At 38.8% G+C, this 12384-nt stretch overlaps 1 protein-coding gene across 11 annotated transcripts in view; it reads left to right on the top strand.

The window, feature by feature from the left end:
• Positions 1-12384, top strand: part of UTRN (utrophin) — a 574142-nt gene that overhangs the window by 203673 nt on the left and 358085 nt on the right. For all 11 annotated transcript variants that reach the window (XM_047102476.1, XM_047102480.1, XM_047102475.1 and 8 more), the window contains 5 exons: positions 686-793; positions 1076-1255; positions 2088-2257; positions 6239-6362; positions 9586-9673. In XM_047102476.1, coding sequence (XP_046958432.1) covers positions 686-793; positions 1076-1255; positions 2088-2257; positions 6239-6362; positions 9586-9673 — 670 coding nt within the window. The remainder of the gene's footprint in view (positions 1-685; positions 794-1075; positions 1256-2087; positions 2258-6238; positions 6363-9585; positions 9674-12384) is intronic.

The following is a 12384-nucleotide window of genomic DNA, read 5'->3' as shown; positions in this document are numbered from 1 at the left end:
AGATATTACACTTTGCGAAAAATTATCTCAATGCAACCATATGGTTTTCCGCCCCTCTTTCAAGTTTATCTATGTATATTACTAAATATCTTCTGCATGTTGGCCAATGAGATTTAAATATCTGTATGTTGGCTTTGGACTATGGCTAAACTTTCTCTTTTAATCACAATTGCTGTTGAACCTGGAACATTAGTATGGTTTTCTTGAATGATGCTGTGGAAAAACCATTAGTTTTAGGGTGTGGGTCTTTGATTTGATTCCCTTGTTAACTAGCCAAGTGATCTTGGACACATAATGACTTATCTCTCTTTCCTTCCTAAAATGAAGGGCTTGGAAAGGACAATTCCAGGAGTCTTCCTGCTTCTGGAGAGTTATACTGTGATTCTTTTGGAGATTTGCATAGTTGGATTTAGCCTTTTAGTTCCACGTACGTCCCTGAGAATTAGTTTAATTACCCATGTGTGGGGCTAATGTCAACTTGATCTGTTGCAAATCTGAGAAGGATAATATCTTAAAGAAAGATATTAGGCAATTCATACCTTGAGCTTGGGTGTTTGAAGTCCTTCCTACCCTAAGTAAGAGTGAAGCCTCTACCAGCATAAACGTTAGAGATTTGGGAACTTGATTGAATTGAATGACCAAATGATTCTCCAAATATATTTCTAACTTTTGTTATTACATGTAGTGCTTGTTGAAAGCTTGGCTAACTGAAAAAGAAGAGGCTTTAAATAAAGTCCAGACGAGCAACTTCAAAGACCAAAAGGAACTAAGTGTCAGCATTCGACGACTGGCTGTAAGTGGTGTCAATGTCAGCGTCTGTCTTGTAAGCCTGTGATATTTTATTGTTTCTATCAATGGTTCATACAATTTAGTGAATACAGATTATGAGTCATTAACCAACACTAGAATGCTGCCATATAATCATCTAGAACCAGGAATCTTATGTTTTAGCATTAGTGAACTGTGTAGCAGGTAAATTTTGCTATAAAATATATGTTTACATTTCCTGCTTGTGGAGCAGGACTATAGAGTCCTTTTAAGAGGGAGTCATCTAATAAAATATTTGAAATACTAGATTTTGAAAGAAGACATGGAAATGAAACGTCAGGCCTTGGATCAGCTGAGTGAGATTGGTCAGGATGTGAGTCAATTACTTGATAATCCCAAGGCATCTAAGAAGATCAACAGTGACTCAGAGGAACTAACTCAGAGATGGGATTCTTTGGTTCAGAGACTAGAAGATTCCTCCAACCAGGTACCTTTTGCTTTGGATTATATGTTGTACGATGAAATAGAAGTTAAATGTTCAGGTTAGTTTTAGTTTTTATGAAATAAAGTAATAATAGGTAAGCTGCAAACTAAAAGTGGGTTCCTTATACCTGGATTACTGAAAAACTGAGAAATTGACATGTAAAAAATCTTTCCTTTTCTGAAGTCAATTTTAATAGATCGTTGAAAAACTTACTAATACCCAGTAATTTCTCTTAATAACTGATAACACTTAGACACGAATCCATTAAATCATCTTTAAATTTTAAATAATCTTATTAATTTAAAAAATATATTAGTGAATTCATTGAAAATGCAACTGTGGTTTGTACTTGGATGTTCATAGTGGTATTATTTATAACAGTGCAAAAGTGAAACAGCCCAAATGTTCCATCAGTAGGTAGATGGATAAACAAATGCGTTCTGTCCATTGCATGAAATACTGACAGTATGAATGAACCTTGAAAACATTGTGCTAACTACGAGAAGCCAGTCACAAGATTAAATGCACTGTAATTCTATCTGTATGAACTATCAAAAATAGGCAAATCCAGAGAGATAATAAGTAGATTAGTAGTCGCTAGGGCCTCGGGGAGAGGAGGATGGGGAGTGATGGACTATTTATTAATAGGTACAGGGTTTCTTTTGGGGCCAATAAACCTCTTTTGCAAGTACAGAGTGGGGATGGCTGCATAACACTGAATATACTGATAACCACTCAAACTGTGTATTTTCAAAGGAGAATGTTATGGCATGTGAATTATATCTCAATAAAGCTGTGACAAAACGTTAAAACATTTGGCTGATTTATATTTCAGGTGACTCAGGCTGTAGCAAAGCTGGGGATGTCCCAGATTCCTCAGAAGGATCTTTTGGAGACTGTTCGCGTAAGAGAACAAGTAACTACAAAAAGGTCTAAGCAAGAACTGCCTCCTCCTCCTCCCCCAAAGAAGAGACAGATTCCTGTGGATTTGGAAGCTAAGAAAAAGTGAGAACAGATAGAGACATTTTCTAAACACAGTACCGCACATAATGTATTTGTACTAATTACTAATCATATGCAAATTTAGATGTAATTATTGTGATGGAAATTCAACTGCTAAACCACTCACTGCCCCCCAGCCTTCCAATGTTCTCCTTCCCACTGGCTAAGCGTCTAAATGGTCTCTGGTGATTTTATTTATCCTGTGTTTAGTCTGGAAAACCGTGTGACAGAACCCTTCCTTCTTCCTTTCCATCATCTACCTAGGGAGGATCTGACTGTCCATGATTCTGCATTTATTCTTTCTTTCACCACACTCTGAGAACCCTGGCAGGTTTGCTTTAGATAGATCTCCTTATTCTTTATGCCACTCCTTCCTCTTCACATTCAGCAATACTTCATTCAGGGAAGTCATTCCTTTGTCGTCCCCTTTTTCTTCCTTTCCCCCCTCATTCTTTTTTCACATTTTCTTTCTTTTTTTGTTAATTCCTTTGTCAGATTCATTAACAAATTCTTTATGTTTGCCTTAAGGATCCATCTTTGACATAATTTTTTTTGTTTGTTTGTCTTGCTGATTCAAAGGAAACTCAGGAATTTTAGAAAAGGACTAATCGCAGCTAATATGTAGCAAGCATTTACTAATGTCAGATACTCTGTTAAGCTGTGCTGTGTGACAGCCGGGTAATGTACCTCAGATACCCTATAGCAGCTGATCCTTAAATCAGCCCTTTTATTCTCTCCCTTTTATAGGAGGATCCGAGTGCTTGGGTAAATGGGCACTTATTTTGGGCCAGAATAAAAATGATATGGTTTCCCCAGGATAGCTTCTGTAGATGAAGTGGGATTCCAGTTTTACCGGATGATTTTCATTTTGGTAATAAGGCTGTGTTTCTCTGCCTCTTACCAGCATCTCCCTGTGGAGCCAGAGTACCTCCAAGGTGCAGGCAGCAGCTGTGAAACCTTTGCTTCTGGAGCCGAGGCAGCACAGGAGGAAGATGCTTCTGATGTTAATAGTGCCATAGATCTTTTGTTTCCTGAGTGTCTAGTTTCTGCCAGGTAGATCTGGCACTGTGCCTCTCCAGTGCTGGCTTTGTGCATTTGGAAGGAAGAAAGGTTATAAAAGACCAAGGGTGCATTACTATAAAATCTTAAACATGGTCGTGTTGTGTGGAGTGCATTCTGCTGCGGGAAACAGAATACTGTACCAAAAGTGACCCAAACAATGAGGTCATTGATTATCTCACAGGAAGTCCAGAAGCAGGGCTTTCACCATCAGGCTTGTCCTCTCTGGTCCCAAGATTCTGCTGTAGCACTGGGCATAACATCCTTGTATAACCCGATTTATATGCGGGAAGGCCAGTTTTTCCTTATTTATCTTTTTTTCTTTTTTTAAATCGGGGAGAAAGACCTTGCCTGGAAGACATCAGCTAACGTCCCCCGCGGTCTCAGTGGCCAGGATTCAGTCACTTCCCTGCCATGGGTACATGGGAGGTTGAGACCGTCTGGCCATTTTGGTCTCCTGTCATTGCATTCTGGGGGACTTGGACAGCAGAGAAAAGTGTGGGGAGGGGAATGTCTGTTAGTTGAACAGCCAGCTGTGAGGACCATAGGCTTCCAGTCCGTGGTTTGATTGGTGCAGAAATCCCTTCAGTTAACTCCTGGACACAGAGAAGCTTGTGTACATCCGGTTCATTATGATAGGAGGCAGTGAGATCTCATTGTTAGAAAGGTTATTTTTATGCCCAGCCCAAGTCCGCCCCCTCCACGTCTCCCTGTATTTGCTAGTTCTGCTGCCTGGGGTGCCATAGAGCGGCACCAGCCTTCAGTATGGAACCTCCTTAGTATTGCAGGGAGTTTCATATTCTCATTTCTGCTGGCCTTCGGTGTAGAGGATCTTCAATCCATTCCTAGTGTGACAGGGTTTCCAGACCCTTTAATACCTTCAGTCTGCTGTAGAAACCACTGTTCGCTTGTCTTAAAATGGGCTCTCTGAGCAGATAGGAGCTTCGTATCGTTTATAATACATGCTTCAGAAATGGCAGTTTCTTTCCTCTTCTTTTTTCTTGGTGCTGCTGGTGGCTGGCTGGTTTAGCCTGCTCAAGGTCTGGAGGGGTGGTCATTTCCTATAATCTACATCTCTGTTGACATGGCCTGAAACCATTGCTACCTTGTGGCGTTCACATCACCCTTGTTTATATTAAGGGCAGAAATGGTCTAAGTCCCCAAGGTACTTTCATATGTGTGATTTGGGGATGGTGTTCTTCTTCTCTGAAAGATTAAATAGAAGCCTGCTGTTAAGATGATGGAATGAAAGTACCACTGTTTGAGGGACACCTCAACCATTGGTTATTTATCTACGGTGTCACAAAATCCCTTTACATGTTACAGGGAAAATTGATCTTGATGAAAAACCAAATATTCACAACTCGCCAGAAACACTTTAAGCTGTTTCCCAAGAAGAAACAGACAACCCGTGCTTACCCTAAAGTACCTAAAAATACCCAGAAGTTCTTTTGAGAAGCTCTGTGGGTAGAGTGCTGGTGAGGAGGACAGACTATCTGGTTTGAACCAGAGCTCTACCAGCTGTAGCTTTGTGGCCGTGGGGCAGTTGTTTAAAACCTCCTCAATTTTGGGGCGCCTGGGTGGTGCAGTCGGTTAAGCGTCCGACTTCAGCCAGGTCACGATCTCGCGGTCCGTGAGTTCGAGCCCCGCGTCTGGAACAGCCTGGAGCCTGTTTCCGATTCTGTGTCTCCCTCTCTCTCTGCCCCTCCCCCGTTCATGCTCTGTCTCTCTCTGTCCCAAAAATAAATAAACGTTCAAAAAAATAAATAAATAAAACCTCCTCAATTTCTTCATCATTAAAAGGGATCATAATAGTATAGGTGTCTCAGGGTTGTGGTGAGGATCACTTAATAAGACGCACAGAACACTTTGAAAAGGGCCAGGTACATGGCTGACAGTGACTGTTTCTCCTCTCATTTTTCCTTGCTGTGGTTCCCACAGGCCTCTTCAGCTTTGTCTACTCTTTTTCTTTCCCACCATCGCATCTCAGTTCTGGCTCAGGGTGCTACCGCAGCCTGTTTTTCTCTGGTCTTGCCACCCTTTCTTCTTTCTCCTCAGTGGACACTGGAAGGTAAATCCAGTCATGTCAATCCTGTGCTTTCAACCCTTCACAGGCTCTCCCTTGCCCTTTGGTTGAGCCCAGACTCCTTTAATCTACCCTGCAGGTGGGTGTGGTTGTCTGCCCTTGTCCTTCCCTGCCTAGTACTCACTTTTCCAGTCACGCCTAATCACTTGCTGTTTGCACAGTGTGGTCCTCCCTTTCTTTGTTCTCCCTTTGCAATGAAAACATTTACTAGGCACAGTACTGGGGTTGTGCTCCAGGAAGGCATCCACCCCCCGCCCCCCCCCCCCCACCACCTCCCCTGACTAAATTAGGAGCCATAACTGTGAATTCCTGGAATCAGCATCTGGCAAGTTCTCTGGTGATTGCCTGCTACTTTCCATTGCCTCTCCCAGACTGGAAGCTCTGTGAGGGCTGGGATTGCGTCTGATTTACCTTCATAGCAAGAGCCCAGTCCAGCGCCTGGCATATACTGGGCTCAATAATTATGTTAAATGAAAGAAGGCATTAACTTTAAGAATATCTGTATCTTTTTTTTTTTCTTTCTGTTATTTTCTAATCAAATCTGTTTTCATCATCTACAGGAGTTTGTAAAAATCTAGGTATTTTTTACAAAGCTTAAACATTAATTATTTAAAAAATATTTATTAACTTTACAATATTATTTCTCTTTTCAAACTTTTAATTATAAGTGTGTGGTTTTATTTTGTATGGTTACTAGGTGTCTGTGTTGCCTTTTTTTTTTTTTTTTGAGGAATATTTAAAACACATGCCTGAGGGGTCTTTTGATTGCTCTGTCTTGAGCCAAGTGAAACTATAGAAGGATAGGAATGACCAATAGTAACATCTGAATCTTAAATCAGGTTTGACGCTGTAAGTGCTGAGCTGTTGAGCTGCATTTTGAAATCAAAGACTGCCATTCAGGCCGCAGAGATAAAAGGGTATAAGAAGATGCAAGAGACTTCAGAAGTGAAAAAGAAGTTGAAGGTAAAACATTAAACAAAAACATCCTAGTGAATAAAATATTACATCAGGTTAGATTTGCTGTTGACATAAAAGTGTGATGGGATCCAGAGGCTTCCTGTAAAATAAATGTAGCCATAAGGTAGCTTTTAGGACATTGTAGTAAATTTTCAATCCATCAAGCTGGCTGGCATTCAGACACCTTTGTGGAGGAGGAATTTTTTTGCCCCCTTTTTCTTAACCTCTGAGATGTGCAGGAAAAAACATTTTCTAAGGTGGTCTAGTTGTTAGTATTATTTTTTACTTCGATTAGATCTACTTCAGTCCCTAATAATTTCTGACTTTGGGTATGCTGAAGATATTTTGCTCGCTGAATGCAACAGATGATTTCAAATCTCACAGTTCCTTCCGATATATTTTCATTACAGAAGAGACACATTAAAAAGAAATAAATACCGTTAAAATGTATGGGATGTTACTCCGCTACTTTGTTCCTTCTGTGTGACTGTAAATTGTGCCGGGAGATTGTAGTGACTTATGTCTTTGGTGCTCATTAAGTATGTGAAAGCCTTTCACGAAGGAGTTGAACACCTAGAGCAAGTCTGTAGTGCCGTCTACACTGGCAATGGAGTTTGTCTGTGAAGAGTTTGGAGAACATTTCCAAAACAAGACGTGTATAAATATCAGTGGTATAAGCTAGAAGGTGGTAGTACCATGGGAGTTGAGAGGAGGCCAGGATTGCATCTGTGTGTGTACTCGGGGAAGTCCAGGGGTGAGGTAGCACCACGCCAGAACCACAAGGAGCTTGCTTGGGGCTGGGCGTGAAGGGCGCAGCAGGCAGGGGGCGCCTCTGAGCAGAGGTGGGGAGGTAGACAAGTTGTGTTGTGATAGTTTCTTTTTTGTTGTGTTTAGTGCTAGGTGTGCGTGTAAAAGTAGTTAGAGAGTTAAGGTTGGAGAGGTGGTTTGGAGTCAGACCCTGGTTGACATTTTGTGTTTGGATGAGAAGTTAAGACTGACTTCTGTCTTATCATTGCATTGTAACTGCTCTTATTTAGAGGTCACCATTGACTGTTGGTTTCTAAATCCGAAGGATGGATTTGTTTTCTCATCTCATCCGCTGCCTCTGTAGCGTTTGCTGCTATTTACCCTTCCTTCTTCTATTCTCACAGCCTTTGGCTTCTGTGACCAGTGATCATTCTAAAATAGACATCTGATCAGGCAGCTCCTATGCTTGCAATTAACTAATGGCTTCCCGTCGCAATGGGGACAAAATCTAAATCCTTAGCGCCCCAGCATGCAAGGGCCTTCCAGGTGGTGCTGTTTCCCCTATGAGTCCAGCCTCAGCTCCTACCAGTCTCCTACATACACCCTGAGCTCCCCACTCCTGAATCCTGCTCTTTTCTCACTTCCCTGCCTTCACCACGTGTTGTTTTCCTTGTGCAGAATGGCCCTTATTAAGCCTTTATGCTGTGTGGCTGGAAAGCCCTCTACTCCAGTAAGCCTCTTTTAGCCTCATTAGGAAGAGTTAAGTGATTCATCTTTTGACTTCCATGTTGCTTTGACAGAGGAATGTGGAAGGTTGTTACCCTAGAAGCACCATTATCTGAGCCCTCTACACAGGGAGTTGGGAGGGCCAGAAAGGAGAGCTGTGTGCCATCATTTCATATGCTTCTTATAGTTCTGAAAGACCGGTAGATGATATTAGGAGCATTGAACAACCCAATTCTCAAGGGCACTGAAATGGCAGAGAATTTGGAAGTGAGAGTGATCTTTATGAACCAAGTTCCAGAAAATATTAATAAGTTAATTTCCATTCTACGATCTAGGAACAATTTCACTTTTAGAAATCGTTACTATAGAAATTGTTTGTTACTATAAGGGATGATTGGCGGCTCCTATATTTTCCTTTAATAAGTTTATTTTTTTGTTTTTTTAGAGAAGTAGTTATAGACGCCAAAAGGGTTTTGAAAAATGTGTAATGAAGAAAACTTAACCATCACTTTTATCTCTAATTTTCCTTGCAAATTGGGGAAGATCAGCTTAATTGTGTTAGAGTAAAGGAATACCTTGCTCCAACTGATGTATACCTGGGTGGAGAATCCCTAGTTCAATCTGTCATCACCATAGAAAGTAGCAAAAAATCAATTTGTATGGAACAGGTAGTAATTCTTCTCTAGTATGATGGTGAGTTTTTGCATTGATACTTCAATAAAAATAAGTGGTGTTTCTTTGAATCTCTTGTTATTTCTTTATCTTTGTAACATGGTTGTTTTACTTAGTCCCATTAAAGCTGTGCAGAGCAAAGTAGGATAGTTTATTTGACAGAGCCTATATGTGTAGAAATTAGAAGTAGGACTCTTCTTTGGTTTGTCTGGTTGAAATAATATGGGTTGCCTAGAAGTTTTGATTGTGTTATTAGGGGCGCTATTTGAGTAGTTAATTTTCTCAGTTGCGAATTGAGGAGTGGGAGAAATTTCAAATACTGACTGTTTATCCATATACCTCTGTGTGTGTGTGTGTGTGTGTGTGTCTTCCTGATTTTGTTCAAATCTTTCTTACTAGTTTTGGAAAGATTTTGTCTTCCCTGTCTCTGACATATAGGGGCATTGAGAATATCGAACTATAGAGACATAAATATTAAAATTAAGAGCCATTCTTCAAACATGAGGAACAAAATGCTTCAGTTTGGGTTCCAAAGCATATTGTTATAGTTTAAAATTTATGTATGAATTATGCTGTGGTTGAAATTTATGTTAGAGTCTAAACTTATTATAAGATCAGACAATAGTGAGGCTCAAAATATTTCTGTTTTTCTTGTTGATTAATTTTTGTTCAGTGTCTCTGTCATAGAATATTCAGTTCATTTGACTCAGTTATTTTTATTGTGTGGCATAGACACTGAGGTTATATGTATGTGAATAGATATCCTGGATCTAAAACACTAATTTTAATTATTTTCTTTTGATAGGAACTCATAATTATAATGTGCAACTTTTTTCTTATAAAATCAACCAAAGGTTTATATTATTTGTTTGAATTTGCCTTTTGAAATTTAAATCAGCTTTGGAATTCTGTGGGGCAGCCTGGAATTACATAGTTTTGTCTTATAGTATTTCTCCTACCTCAACTTTGACTATAACACTGAAAGAGAATGTGGGAGGGACACGAAACATGAAAGTTACAATAGCATGCACATTATATTGAGAAGAAAGTTTGCAGTATTCTTATATTGGAATTTTATTTCCAGGCATTAGAAAAAGAACAGACAGAAAGAAGCCCCAGACTGAATGAATTAAACCAAACTGGACAAATCCTTTTGGAGCAAATGGGAAAAGGTGAGACCCTTGATTTTTTTTAAAAATGTGTTTTAGGTGGTAGCACTGAATAATATTTACAGTTTGACAAATTATATATTTAACACTTTTTTTTTCTAGAAAAGTGGTTTTCAATTTTTTTTTTAAGCTTTAAGCAGCAGAATCTTTTTTCACATGAAGTCCTGTGCTGAAGCTGATGACAAAACAGAAAAGTGAAGTTGTTCTGCTTTTCTGTAGAGTCAGACAACCTAAAGCTCTGATATCTTAGCAGAATGGTTGAAATCCACTGATGTAGAAAAATTTAAAATCTCCTCCTTTGACATTATATATTGGGACCTTTTTTTGGAGAGGGGGTGGCAAAAGAAAATTTTATGTTGGAAATCTTTGGGAAATGAAGTTACAGTAAGGTCAGTTCATTAAGATCATTTGGTTTTTGATCACGTTAAATTAATCTGTTAATTTATTGCAGGTAACATTTTATAGTTAAATTTGAGAAGGAGTTGCTTGTCTTGGAAATTTTTACCTGTATTTAGAAACTTTTTTTTTCCTTTGCCATTAGCCCTCAGTGACTCTGGGGAATGTAAAGATGAATAGTTTTGATATCCACTTTGCATATGATTCTTCCTTTGGTTTAGCTTTGAGAGACCTCTCCTGTAAATCCTATTCCTTATTCTAGTGATAGTAAATGCTTTGGAGGTCTGCTGCAGAGTTCTTTTTTTTTTTTTTTTTTTTAAATAATGACCAACATTCAGTGAATATTTATTATATCAGAGCTCTTTGACAAAAGCCACAGACGCCCAAAGCAGAATCAGGAATACTAGTTTGACAAGAAGCTTCAGTGTAGTAGTTGTCAATCTTTTTAGTTTTTAACTTTTTATTCTGGAAAATGTAAATATATACAATGCAGAGTGATGAACCTCCTTATACTGATTACCTAGCTTCAGTAATTAATGATATTCTGCCATTCTTGAATTATCTATACCCCTACTCATTCCTCACTCCTTGTTATTATTGTTATTGTTTATAGTTTTTTTAAAGTAAAATTTACCTACCTTGAAATACATGAAACTTCACTGGGTTGTTTTGAAAAGCCTATACCCATAAAACAATATGTGGAAAATTTCCATCTCTCCAGAAAGTTCCCTCATGTTCCTTATGAATCAGTCAGCTTTCCATACCCCCTGAAAATCAGATTTTTTAAAACTTTAGATTATTTTTGTCTCTGCATTAAAAAAATGTCATTTAATTACACACTGGGGACATGTAGACATACACACATTTATATACAAAACTATCTGTATGTCTAATATATGTCCATTTATTGGAAAATTATGCAAATATAACACTGTCTATCCATAGGTATTAGTACAGCTTAATTTATTTTTTTCTTTAAATATAAATAAAGCAAAATTTATTCAAAAATGGTGTTTTCATTCAAAATCCACTTAGCTCAGTGTCTTAATTACCCTGGGTCAGAGGACCCCACGTGGAGATTACTCTTTCAGATATTTACTTGAAGAAACCTACAGATACAGAGAGACCATAATTTCCCCTGAGGTGCTGATTGAATAATTATAATAAATTGTGTGTTGAATTTATGTCTGTTACAATTGTAGGTTCTTCACTTCTGCATTAATATTGTAGTTTGGGAACCAGACTTTGTCTGGTATGAGTGTGGGGTGCTTTCATGAGTCTGGGTACTGAATTTGCCCTCATTTCTGCGTCAGCTTTTAGGCGCTATGTGAGGATTCGTAAGGCTGGTGGAGAAGACTGCCTAGGGGAGGAGTTGGTGAGGGGTGTTATGTTCCAGTGAGAATAACAGTAAATTGGGAAATAGGAGACCTCTGGGTCTCCTGCCCTTTCCTAGTTTTGTGTCCTTGGGTGACTCATGTAACCCTTTTATTTCTTTGCTTTCTTGCCCAGAATGTGAGGCACTCACTAGCATAGTTCAGCTTCTGTCACATGCACTCTTACTGTGAATAGATATGTACTGAGATATATACTCTGGAAACGGAGATCATGTCAAAGTTCTACTTGCAAAGTATCAAGTGCAATATCGGGGGCTATATCATCTGTGGCTTTGTAAAGGAATGAATTTTGTGACGTAATGTGGACTTGTTTAATTTCATGGGAAACCCTTTATATTTCACATGACCATTTTATTTTTGGAGCATTTAGTAGGACTGGAAATGCATTCATTACAGGATCCTAATTTTATTTATTTCAAAAGACATATTTAGGGTGGGGTGGGAAGCTGGGCACTGGGGGTGTTGGTCTGAATAGGGCGCTTATGTTCTGGGTTTACTTTCTTGCTTTTTGAGCAGTGTATACATTGTGTTACTGAGATAAAAGTGATTTTTTCAAAATCTCCCCCACTATCTACCATTTTATCTGTTATTCTAATTTTATAGTATCGTATATTACTTCTCTCCATGTGGTTTTAGTGCTATTAATTCTACTGCTCTTATAAAACAGAAATGTTGAGCAGAAATGAAAGCACAATTGGGTGCTTCTTGCTGTCCCTCCCTTTTCCCCAAGAAATTTGAAATAAGTCCTAGAGTATGGATAATTAACATAGAGGAAGTTTTTCACAGAGTGTAATTTGACCAGAGTCTGCCTATGTAAGCATGCAGATTAATGATTCAGCCCATTAGAAAACAAGTCTTTGGGGGAAAAAAAAGAAAAAAAGAAAAAAGCCTTTGGTAAAACAGATGTTCTAATAATCATGTCAT

This window comes from Lynx rufus, unplaced genomic scaffold, assembly GCF_022079265.1.
Source record: "Lynx rufus isolate CCGP_SWC_20201006 ecotype Redwood Valley unplaced genomic scaffold, mLynRuf1.p SCAF_6, whole genome shotgun sequence".
In the NCBI taxonomy this organism is placed as follows: Eukaryota; Metazoa; Chordata; class Mammalia; order Carnivora; family Felidae; genus Lynx; species Lynx rufus.
The sequence above is the reverse complement of the archived record's forward strand: the minus strand, read 5'-3'. Positions and strand labels throughout refer to the sequence as shown.